Here is an 11863-nt window from a genome sequence, read left to right as displayed (position 1 = left end):
TCTTTTTCAAGTAAGTTGTGAGACTCCATGGTTTGCCTAGGACCATTGTGTCAGATAGAGATGCTAAGTTCCTTAGCCACTTCTGGAAAACCTTATGGGCTATGCTAGGAACTAAGCTTCTTTTCCCTACCAGTTGTCATCCACAAACTGATGGGCAAATAGAGGTAGTGAATAGGTCTTTATCCACCCTTTTAAGGGCTCTTCTGAAAGGCAACCATAAGTCTTGGGATGAGTATCTTCCTCATGTAGAATTTTCCTACAACAGGGGGGTTCATAGAACCACCAAGCAATCCCCTTTCGAGGTTGTCTATGGATTCAATCCCTTAACACCCTTAGACCTCATTCCACTCCCACTTGACACTTCTTTTATACATAAAGAAGGGGAATCTAGGTCAGAGTTTGTAAAGAAGTTGCATGAGAGGGTTAAGAATCAAATAGAGAACCAAACAAAGGTGTAATCAACTAAAGGCAATAGAGGAAGAAAAGAGCTAGTTCTTAATGAGGGGGACTAGGTTTGGCTCCATCTTAGGAAGGATAAATTCCCTACTAAAAGGAAATCCAAGCTTAGCCCTAGAGGGGATGGACCTTTTTAGGTCTTGGAGAGGATCAATAACAATGCCTATAGGTTGGACCTCCCAGAAGAGTATGGAGTCAGCACCACTTTTAATATTTTTGATTTAATTCCTTTTGCAGGTGGAGCTGATATTGAGGAGGAGGAACCAACAGATTTGAGGTCAAATCCTCTTCAAGGGGGAGGGGATGATGCAATCCTCCCCAGGAATGGATCAGTTACAAGAGCCATGAGCAAGAGGCTCCAAGAGGATTGTGCTAGAGCCGCTGAAGAAGGCCCTAAGGTTCTCATGAACCTCAGGATAAATTTTTGAGCCGATGAGCCAAGGTTGGGTCCACTTATCTTTATACATATTAGATTAGGATTTCATTATTTTTTTGTCCTTGTATTTAGGGCTTCATAATGTAGGTAGGATACCCTAGGAATGTAGGATTTTTCAGCCTTTGTATTTTACGACACCTAGACTACTTTTTGTATTAGGGGTAGTTTTATAATTTCACATGTATTAAGTGAATATTTTATGTGTGTGTTGGAAAATAAATTTAACTGAATTAGGAGAAGCCCAATCCAATTAAATTTTAGAGGTGGAGGTGAGCATTTTCTTGCTACACCCCATTGCCACATCATATAGTCACACTTTGTGTATGTCCTTCATGCTTTACATGCCTCATGACACCTAAGCACATTTAGTGGAGAATCTTGGACTTGATCTTGGATTGGTGGGCTGAACCATAACTGAAATTCACTAATCATAATTAGTGAATTTTTGGCTCCAAAATTTGGCTCCACAAATTCAATTTCAAATTCAAGTGAAATTTGAATAGAAATTCAAATTTTCCTCCAATTTTGTGTGACACTTAGGCTATAAATAAAGGTCATGTGTGTGCATTTTTTCAACTTTGATCATTTGAGAATTACACTTCAAAGTTCAGACCTCTGTTGAGGCACAAAATTTCGTGCTTCTTCTCTCCTTCTCCCTCCACTCATCTTCTCCTACCTTCAAACTCTTATCCATAGCTTCCTATGGTGGTGAGCTTCTTCTTGACTCATTTTCTCCTTGAAGTGGCGTCTCCTCTCAACTCTTCTTCTTCTCCATTCTGCTGCCATTAAAATTCAAGAAGCAAAAGACTCCATTGATGAAGAAGATCCAAGGCCTACAAGCTCCACATGGAGCTACATCAGTAAACACGCTGATACAAGACTAGACAAAGGCTAGTGCCTAGCTAACACAATGCAACTAGCTGAGTCAACCTTAATCTTCATTTTTATCTCATCTCTTTAGGTTGGAAACAAAGGCACACTACATATGTCTACCAAAAAAACAAATTAACTCTACATTTTCAACTTTATTCCTATTTCAATTGCACAATATTAACATGCTTAACAACTAGGCTTAACAAAATTTTGGAGACACAAGTCAAACGTCAATGATTTGTTATTATCACAGTCCCCAGATCAATTTTTTTCCTGAGGACAAGCACATTAAATGTTAACTCTTTATTAGACAAAAATGCTTTTCAGTCGATTTTCTTAGCAGTTTTGTAACTTTTGTTAATTCGAAGAACAAATAAACTTATGACTTGAAACAAGATGCTTGACAATAAGATGTTTGGTTGCATATACCTTATCAACTTCTCATGTTTAGTATAACCTCTAGACAAATATAATGCCCCTGAGGATCCTGGTGCAGCAACTTGACAAAACATGTTTCATTGTCAAGAAGGTTGGATGAAAATGGAAAGCTTTCTTTGCAATTGAAGTAAAAATGTAATGAACATCAAGTCAAAATAATTTATACACTTGAGATGGAACAAAATACTAATAGTATTTTGATTGAGGGGAAAACAATTCCAAACAAAATTACAAGTAACTTAATTTAAAAACTTGAACATGAATTTCTGAAACTCTTAAACTTCAATTAAATTTCTTTTTTGGTTATGTGGGAAAGCAAGTAGGTGCCCTCTATAAGCTGTGCTTGTTTTTTCTGGCACTTTTAGTCATTTCTTTGGTGATGGCATGACTAAGAACCCCAATAGGGCAAAAGAACAAGCACAGAGAAACTGAATGCCGAGTCTCTATCTGATTCTCTAATCCATCAAGAAAAACATGCCTGCATACAGATACATGTTATTAGAAAAATAACTAAGGAATGATAAAACAATGTAGAAATATTAAGGAGGAAACTGCAGAAGAAAATAAAAGAGGTTTTTCACTGCAAAAATGGCTAATTTTGGTTTTAGTCCTTCAAATTGTTTTTTTTTTGTTGGTTTTAGTCTTTATATATTGTTGAAGTTTTAAGAATCTCCCTATCACCCCTTATTAACAACCTGGAATGTACCAGACATTAGACATGCCACATCACATTACGACAAAGTGGTCATTAACACTACATGTCTATGTCTAGATGTATGTCACATCACTACTAAATGATGATGGGACCAATTTAAAACATTTCAAAATTAAAGACCAAAATACATAAATTTTGGAGGACTAAAATCAATTTCAATTATATTTACAAGCACTGAAAACATACTCAATTTAAAAGAAAAGTAATGATGCAGAACCTTGCAGCAAAGAGATCCATAACCAAAAGGTGAATCCAAGCTGATGCTAAAGTCATCTCACTGGAGAACATTTTCCCTATACTAGTCAGCTGCACCGAGTATAAAAGAAGGTAACACAGTAATATATAACTGTTTTGGAAAGGGAAATATAACTTTATTGATGAATACACACCTCTGGTAGCAAGTATTTACTTGCAAAAATAAGTCCAACTGTCTCAGGGGTCCAAGAGTGGTACAACAAATATGCATATAGAATGCCAAGCACTACATATGGTACACTACTTTCCATAGACTTCCTAGTCTGCATTTTTGAATTTCAGGAAAAATGAATAAGGCACGTCTCATGAATTACAGAAATCAAAACAAATGAGCAAGAAGAATATCAGAACACACCCAACATATAATTTGGTACTGTAGAACAAATATATACAGAGGAAAGGAGAAAAAGAGAGCCTATATGCATATCAGCAAATAACATAAATATTTGGACAAATTCCATTGACATCCCGTGTGATTTATTGAAAATTCACATGATATCCTTACTTTTTTAACACCTGTAGTAACTCTCTTATAAAGATACACCATATAACAAGAGTACATGGTGTAATGTGTTTCAAACAATTAAGGCCGGTTATTGTAGGCGGTAACAGGGAAAGGGTGATGTTGGAAATTTCAAAAACCACAGAGAGTGTCAGTGTAATTTGTCCTAAATATTTTCATGCATGTTACATATATTTGTGATAAAAAGGTAATTATAGTATTCTCAAGAGCTAACAAATTGAAGATGCTTTCCAAATATAGAAAGAAACATACTAGCTCAGAATTTGGAGCTAGAACCATGAGTGTGTAAAATGGTAGCACTGCTGTTGTTCCCAGTGTAAAGGCGCTGCTAGCAAGTTGTGATCCTGACAACCCTACAACATGATGGTAGAAAAATTAATATAGGAAATAGTCACCACCAGTTATACCAAAAACGGGAATGTTCAATGAGATTAATTCAGATAGTATAAATGAGACCAAAAGAGTTTATGATAATTGAATGACACTGTTTGTCTTATAGAATAATAGACACATTCATCCATATTATACTATGCATGAAAATAGAAAAAAATTAAACCATGGAAAAAAACTTTTGTACACTCAACCAGAATGATTTTAAGTAATTTAGCCCCTTCAATCAATTCCCCTGTGCGTAATGAGAGAATAATGAAAAGAAAACAAAAAGAAGATTTCCATCCTTGCAGAATCATTTACAAAATTTTATCAGGTGTAACATGCACCTCTTCCAATATGTACTTTATTTAAAGTAAAAAGGTCAATTAATATGGTAATACACAGTTGACATTGCTTTGAGTGTGCAATAATAATTTAGGTTAAGGAGATCCCACCACAAGAGGCAAGCTAACTTTTTAAATGCATTCCCATATCTCAATTCCTCTATTCGGTAACTTCAAGTTTAATTTAATTTAAAGAACAGAGACCTATAACAGAACCTCCAGCTTCTAGCTAAAAAACTAGGTGACATGTGATAATACCATCTTTGTGCAAAACCAAAAATGCTTAAAACATAACCTTGTTAGAGTGCTTAAATTAATTTGGACCGGTTCCAGACTTACTATTCTTGGTATAGTAAAAACGAGTTTCAAATTTAGTAAATGTGGCACAAAAAAGGATTACATGAAGCATAGACACGACTGGCTTTTCGAAAAGGAACCAATCTCACGAAATTTGGTTTAACAACAATTCTTGATCCTCCTATGAAACTCCAATCTCTGATTAGGTTGACTCTACTTCTCTGATTAAGTTGACTCTGGTAACAAAGTTCAAGCTCACCACCATTACTTCTGATAGGGAAAGAAAACTTTTGCCCCTTCTCAACTGTACCACAAGGTTTTATAGTCTGCCCCAAGCGATCAATCTATAAGAAATAGAACCTCAATTGTAAGCAACCTTCTTGAACCCACAATCAATCTGAATAAATAAAGTACTTGGTCCATCTGATTTGTTTAAAATAACCAGGTTGTGCAGATGATTATATAAATAACATATCAACCCAGTTCAATATGCAAGGATCACATGAACAAACTCATTCTTTCTATTATCTCAGACCAAATGCAAAGTTTCATAGCAAGAAGTGAAAAAAAATGATAGTTTTATGTGTGCAAGACAATTGCATGAATCTATGGGTTTTATGACACACAAAGAACCAACTTTTTGACATATATAACTCCTTTGTAGTACCAACTTGTCCCTTAGCATATAAATCCATCCATAGAATGGTAAACATCAATCTCCAATATGAAAAGATACACTAGTGCCATTTTCATTAGTAATATCATATTCATTCAACTCATGATTCAAATGAAAAAAGAAGCACTGGGAGCATATCAATTAGACATGGAAACTGTACCTTCAATGCCAATGGAGAATGGGAAAAGAAAGAAGAGAAAGCCATAATTGAAGCAAAACCAAGGAGGACACTCAATATTACTTACATTCAGCAACAATGGCTACTTAATATATAATATAATGAAATGCACAACAGATAAACGTGACATGACTTTCCACTTGATGAGAAACAAAGTAGAAGAACAGACAGACCCGGAAAAAAAGGAGACAAAAGAGTAAGTGCCCACTAATTGGAAAGAGTTAGAGTTGTATGGAAGACAGGTAAAGGCACGTAACACCAAATAGTTTGCTAAATAAAAGGACAACATCTACACTCACCACTTGCATCATCTTTTGTCTGTTACACACTTACACTTCTTTGTGGGTCTTACAATTCAGTTCTTTATTAAGATGGTTACGTTTCCTAGAGTTGACCAATGGAACAAAAGTTATCTTAGTTTAGTGGGTCATCACTTTACCATTTATCTGTTTATTTGGAAGAGCCAATTACTATTTTTTTCCCTTTCTAAAATATGCATAATTTTATAATTCTTTTTTTTTAAAATTAATTATCTATTGCTTTACAACAGATGCGCGCCATGTCATCATAAGAATACTAAAATCGCAGATTCAAAAATATATGGAGACTAAAATTAAAATTTAGCCTAAATGAATATACGTCTGGTTTCTTGTAATTTCCAACACTGAAATTGAATGATCCCTTTATCATTAATATACATTGCATTCACAAAACACTGAAGCTGTCAAAACAATTTAATATATCATTTATCAACAATGGCTACTAGCTAGTATCCTTTCCATATTTGCTTTTGTTACAAGAAGAAAAGAGGGGGAAAAAAACAAGACAGAAACTACAAACTAGTCTAGGAAATGAATTCCCATCATATCCGCCTGAAGAGCTAGACTATGAGACAAAGGAGGACCAGTAAGCACCACCAAGGGATCACCATGCTCCACCCCAAGTTTTTCCAGGAGACCATCTAATCTTTATTCAAAAGCTGTCAAATCCTGAAAATCTCATTGCTGAATAGGTGAAACTGGTGGAAGCTGTTTAGAACCAAATCATCAATATCTAAGGTGGAGTCTGAATAACAAACCACCCTTCTATAAACATGCAGTGTCATTCCACTAAACCTCATTTTAAACAATCTGAAAACAATATTGGATTCTGTAATCCCTGAGATTGTGTTAGGAAATGGCATCCCATTTTGTTGCAGTGTCATTCCACTAGATCTCTTCAAATAAAGTCTATGTTTCTGCCAATCACAAATAATTACCAAGAATAAAGAAACAACATTAATTACATGTTTAGAACCACAAAATGCAAGTACCTCAGTTTGGATTGAAAACAAACTAATTGGCATCTACATTTCAATTATGCTTAAAGCTTCTACATACCAGCTACACTCAAATTTCAATTAATTGACTATAGAAGTTATACTGAACTATTCTAAATTTCAAATGCATAAGGAAACCAACCTGCAAATGACTAGCAACATTCTCTTTTGTCAAACCAGGGATATTAATCACTTCAAGAATCCTCTTTGGCTCTGCCTCTGAAAAACAATCAAGGCGAAAATTTTAAGTGGCATACGATTATGTCTGACATATATTCATGTATTGGAATACCAACAAAGAAAATAATCATATGAAATGAAGAAATAATCATACTATCAAGCCCAATTTGCATCACAGCATTGACAAATTCTTGATGCAGTTCTTCTGACCATACTACACGGTGCTCCTTTGCTGGGGGTGCATAACAATCATCCGATTCATAAAAATCAAATTCTTTGGAATTGGAGCTTCTCTTTTTTGGGACGCTCATTGTTGCATCAACAATAAAAGAAGCAAAATCAGAATTATCTTTTCTTGGTGGATTATTTTCAATCCGGAGTTTTCTAGCAACAAGCTTCCTCAAAATCCTGAATTGGTTTTGATGCAGAGGCTTAATCCAATAATCAGAAGCCCCATGTGTAACAGCCTTCATCAGAGCACTCGTAGCATCATCATGAGACATCACTGCATATTGCACTATGATAAGCAAAACAAGTCCAAAACATACATAAAAATTAATTTATAGAACAAGTTTAATTAGTCACATACTGATAACAGGAACATTAATCTCCTTGCCCACACGATGAAGGAATTGAAAGCCATCCATATTTGGCATGTGAACTTCAATTAGAATCACATCAACGCAACCTTTATTTTCCCGTACATAATTCAAAGCAAGTGGGGCATCAGAGAATGTGATAACTGCATCATAAAAAAGAATTATCAACAAAAAAAAATAAAAAACAAAACTTTCTATAAGAAACAGTAACATTTTTTTTTTTTGACAAGGCCAAGAAAACAGATTATTGTTAATAAACACTAACACTGGTACAAGGAGTACCAAGTTAGCCTATGAACCTGAATACAGGGGAAAAAAAAAAAAAGCAACCCCAAAACAAAACCCATTACTCTTTTGTTATTTTAATTCTTTATTATTTTTAAATTAGTTTAAAGTAGTCTTTCCATTCATTTAAAGTTAATACCATCAAAGGGAATAAAGATATTGCCGGATAAAAATTGCCACAAAATGTCAGTTTTTTACCTAACCATTACGTTCTGTGTCCCTCCGCTGAGGCCTTCTTCTCCGTCGCTGGCAATGCCAACCTCGACCCCATGACCCTCGTCTCCAGCTTCTTCGGCTTCGATGACCCTACCCCATGACCCTCCGACGAGGCCTTCTTCTCCGCTGATTTTTTGTTGCATTACCTTCATTTTCACATCTATTTTATAATTCTTCAAAAGGGCCTCTCGGATATGAATTTTGTAGTTAGTTTTAAATTTGTTCAATTTTTTATTTTTCAATTTCTATGATTTCGTTGTTCTTGATTTCTTATATTTGTTTTATAATTTGTTCAAGGGGATTTGGTTGTTGTTGATGTTTGTATATGGGAAAGTGTGGTGGTTGTTGGGAGTTGTGGAGGGGATCAGAAAGGAGAAGTGGAAAGAGAGGAAGGAGCAAATATGGGAAAGAAAGAAAAAAAAAAAAAAAGAGAGAAAAGGAAATTTGATTTTTGAATCTACGAACTTGTCATTGCTTTTGTCGTCGGCTCCCCCACCAACATTGTCCGCGGAGAAGAAAAAAAAAAAAGGAAGAATGGGAGCAAGAGAAGCTAGAAGCTGAAGAAAGAAAAAATCCTTTTATAATAGTTTTTAGTTGTTAATATCTTTATTTTATTAACGGAGATCATTTGGCCGGTATTTTTTGGGTTAACTAAATTTTTCATCCTTAAACTTTTTCTAAATTTGATTTTAGGCCCTATCCTTAAACTTTTTATTCCTTACCTTTATTCCAATGCTGGTGTTTGTGTGACCTTGACCAGACAGAAAAAAAAAAGATTAGAGATTAAAAACTGAATTTCAAAAAATTTTAGGAAGTAAAACCTTAATTAATCCCAATTTCCTCACAATAGCATCACTAAACCACCAACTCCTCAACCCCTACCCCAACCTCAGGCTTACAAATCGACTTCCACCAACTTAAGCCTTTCTTTTCATTCCTAGAAATCTGCCCCTTCTCCCTATAGATGCCTGCTAAAACATTATACCAGGAGCTCCCTTTTTCAACCATCACCCTCCACTTCCATTTTTCTAAAAGAGTTAAATTAAGACTTCTCACATCTCTCACCACTAAACCACCTACTTCCTTGGCACACATTCCTTCTCCCGTGACACCCAATAAATCTTCCTACGGTCCTTATTTCAATCCTAAAGTGCAATGTTTAAAAAGAGATTCAATTTGAGAAGCAATACCTGAAGGAATCTTGAAGAAGGAGAGGTAATAGATCAGAATTTCAAATAGGACAAACTTCAAAAACACCAATTGATGTGAACCTTACGGGGTGGAACGTTTGATACAGGCTACGGAGATTTGGATGACGCCACTTCCAGTGAAGGAAGATAAGTAAGGGTAGACGCCACTTCCGGTGAAGGAAGATAAGTCAGGGTAGACGCCACAAGGATTACCTTGATAAGTCTGAGATTGGTTCAACAAGGAACCCAAAGAGAAACTCTCACCAAATTTTATCAAATGCCAAAAGTTTTTTTTTTATTGAAAACAAAAACCAATACTTATAGTGTATCTGAACAAAAAGATAAAATAGGCATGGGCCTTCTAAACAGTTTGGACCAAAATTACAATAAATAAAAAATTATAACTAAAAAACATATTTAACTTGGGCCTTCAAATTAATCTGGGCCTTCATCCTTCTCCACTTGGGACTTCATCCTTCTCCACTTGGGGGCTTTGTCCTTCTCCACTTGGGTCTTCGCCCTTCTTCACTCGGGCCTTTAGCCTGTATTTGACCAGTTTCAGGATTCTCATCATTCCCTCCTTCTTGGAAAACATTTGCCCTCAAATGTCCAGGATCATCACCAGGTTCAAGTACCACTTCCTTCCTTTTCTTGTTAGCTTGCTTGGCATAGCTTTTATTCTTCTTTGCAATTTGCACCTTCACTTGGTCATACAATCTTTTCACATACTCAACTTTGGTCTGTGCATCCTTATGTTGAGTCTCTTGGGGCTTGCTGTTGTAAGTTGGCCTGTTAGGCAATAAAGCTTTTGGAAGGAGATCAACTTGATATTCTATGTGTCTTGAAGGTGGCAGTCCATGAGGAATCTCCTTAGGAAAGACATTTTTAAATTCCTGCAATAAGGGTTGAACACTAGGAGAAATAGGAATAGTAAACTCATTAGAATTATCAGTAGAAATTTTACTCTCTTTGCAATACTGTAGATTGAGTGGTTCATGAGCAGGTAACACTTTCCTCACTTCACTCGCCTTTGCAAAATAATTAAATTTTCTCTTATGTGTATCACTCTCTCTCTTATGTGTATCACTCTTATCCTCGGGTGTATCACTCTTCTTTTTCATATTCCTCTGTGGTGCCTCACTATTTTCTTTCTCTTGTTCTCTCTTTTCTCTCATTCTGATTTGGTCATCACACACTTCTCTAGGGGATAAAGGTTTAAGAGTAAACAAGGAAGATTTGGCTATTCGTCTGTAGAGCTCTTCTTCGTTACGGTTCAACAAACGTTGCATTTGTGTAGTCATCGCGTCCAGAAATAAGCGCTGAGATCTGTCTAGTTGATGATATACACCACCATTGTCACCAACTCTTGCCATGATTAAGGAACAAAGAATTTTGCAGTAATTAAAAAAAAATTCAGGACCTCACCACACTCTACTCATGTGTTTCTCTCTTTGATGGTAATTCACTCGTGTTTGATGCTCTCAATATAGGCTGTTGTGTGATGTTTTCACTCTTGCCTTTTACCACTCATGTTCTCTCTTATGTTCCTGAATGGACCAAATTAGACACACAAGGTAATATAAAATAAAAGGAAAGACAATATAATTATCACAGACTGAGTAACAGATTTGATTTGGGATAAAAACTTGGACTTGATTTGGATAGCAGATTGGATTTGATTTGGATAAAAGATTAGATTTGATTTGGATAATATATTAGATTTGATTTGGATAACATATTAGATTGGATTTGGATAACAAATTTAGATTTAATTTGGATAACAAATATGATAACAAATAAGATAGTAGATAGGATAACAGATAAGATAACACATATGACCAGTAAACTTCAAATGCTCATAACTTTTGCTACGGTTGTCCGTTTGAGGCCCACTATATATCAAAACGCTCAAAATTCAGAGGAGAATCTAGATAAGGGGATCTGGTCCACGCTTTTCTTGCCAAATGAAACACCTCTAACTGCCTCAATTTCGTGTTCAAAGATCGAACATCCACTTTCTTTCTCTTTTTTTTTTCAAAATTTCTGCAACTTTTTTTTTAACTTGATACAGAACTCAAACAGATTTTTTTTTTCTTTTTTGACACAAAGTCTGAAAGAAACAAGAAACAAGAACAAGAACAAAAACGTGACAAGAACAAGAACATGAACATGAACGAAACAAAGACACAAACAAGAACGCAACAAGACACAAACAAGAAAACAAATAACAGAACAAGGACAAAACACCACAATGCAACAAGACCCAAACAAGAACGAAACAAGATGCAAACAAGAACGAAAATAACAGAATAAGGACAAAAACACGAACCTAGACAAATTACAAAGAAAAAAAATAGGATAGGATAGGATAGAACCTGTATCAAGAGCCGAAGCTCTGATACCAGATGATGTGAACCTTACGGGGCAGAACGTTTGATACAGGCTATGGAGATTTGGATGACGCCACTTCCAATGAAGGAAGATAAGTCAGGGTAGACGCCTCTTCCGGTGA

At 35.5% G+C, this 11863-nt stretch overlaps 2 protein-coding genes across 3 annotated transcripts; both read right to left on the bottom strand.

Moving 5' to 3' along the window:
• Positions 1-2300: 2300 nt before the first annotated feature.
• LOC114399080 (protein ABA DEFICIENT 4, chloroplastic-like) lies at positions 2301-5727 on the bottom strand. 2 transcript variants are annotated; one of them, XM_028361183.1, is made up of 6 exons: positions 5546-5721; positions 4813-5053; positions 3949-4049; positions 3308-3436; positions 3136-3224; positions 2301-2681 (listed from the first exon to the last, which is right to left on the bottom strand). In XM_028361183.1, exons 1-6 carry the CDS (start codon positions 5588-5590, stop codon positions 2534-2536), a joined length of 753 nt encoding a protein of 250 aa, XP_028216984.1. In that variant the 5' UTR covers positions 5591-5721; the 3' UTR covers positions 2301-2533. The 2 variants fall into 2 exon arrangements, with proteins under 2 accessions (XP_028216984.1, XP_028216985.1); XM_028361184.1 differs by having other exon boundaries at positions 2572-2681; positions 3105-3224; positions 5546-5727.
• A 558-nt stretch (positions 5728-6285) lies between these two features.
• On the bottom strand, positions 6286-8694 carry LOC114399957 (two-component response regulator ARR14-like). Its single transcript, XM_028362187.1, has 5 exons — positions 8144-8694; positions 7651-7803; positions 7216-7566; positions 7024-7100; positions 6286-6800 (listed from the first exon to the last, which is right to left on the bottom strand). Exons 2-5 carry the CDS (start codon positions 7715-7717, stop codon positions 6546-6548), a joined length of 750 nt encoding a protein of 249 aa, XP_028217988.1. The 5' UTR covers positions 7718-7803; positions 8144-8694; the 3' UTR covers positions 6286-6545.
• Between the last annotated feature and the right edge of the window lie 3169 nt (positions 8695-11863).

Source organism: Glycine soja, chromosome 19 (genome assembly GCF_004193775.1).
Source record: "Glycine soja cultivar W05 chromosome 19, ASM419377v2, whole genome shotgun sequence".
Classification (NCBI taxonomy): Eukaryota; Viridiplantae; Streptophyta; class Magnoliopsida; order Fabales; family Fabaceae; genus Glycine; species Glycine soja.
The sequence above is the reverse complement of the archived record's forward strand: the minus strand, read 5'-3'. Positions and strand labels throughout refer to the sequence as shown.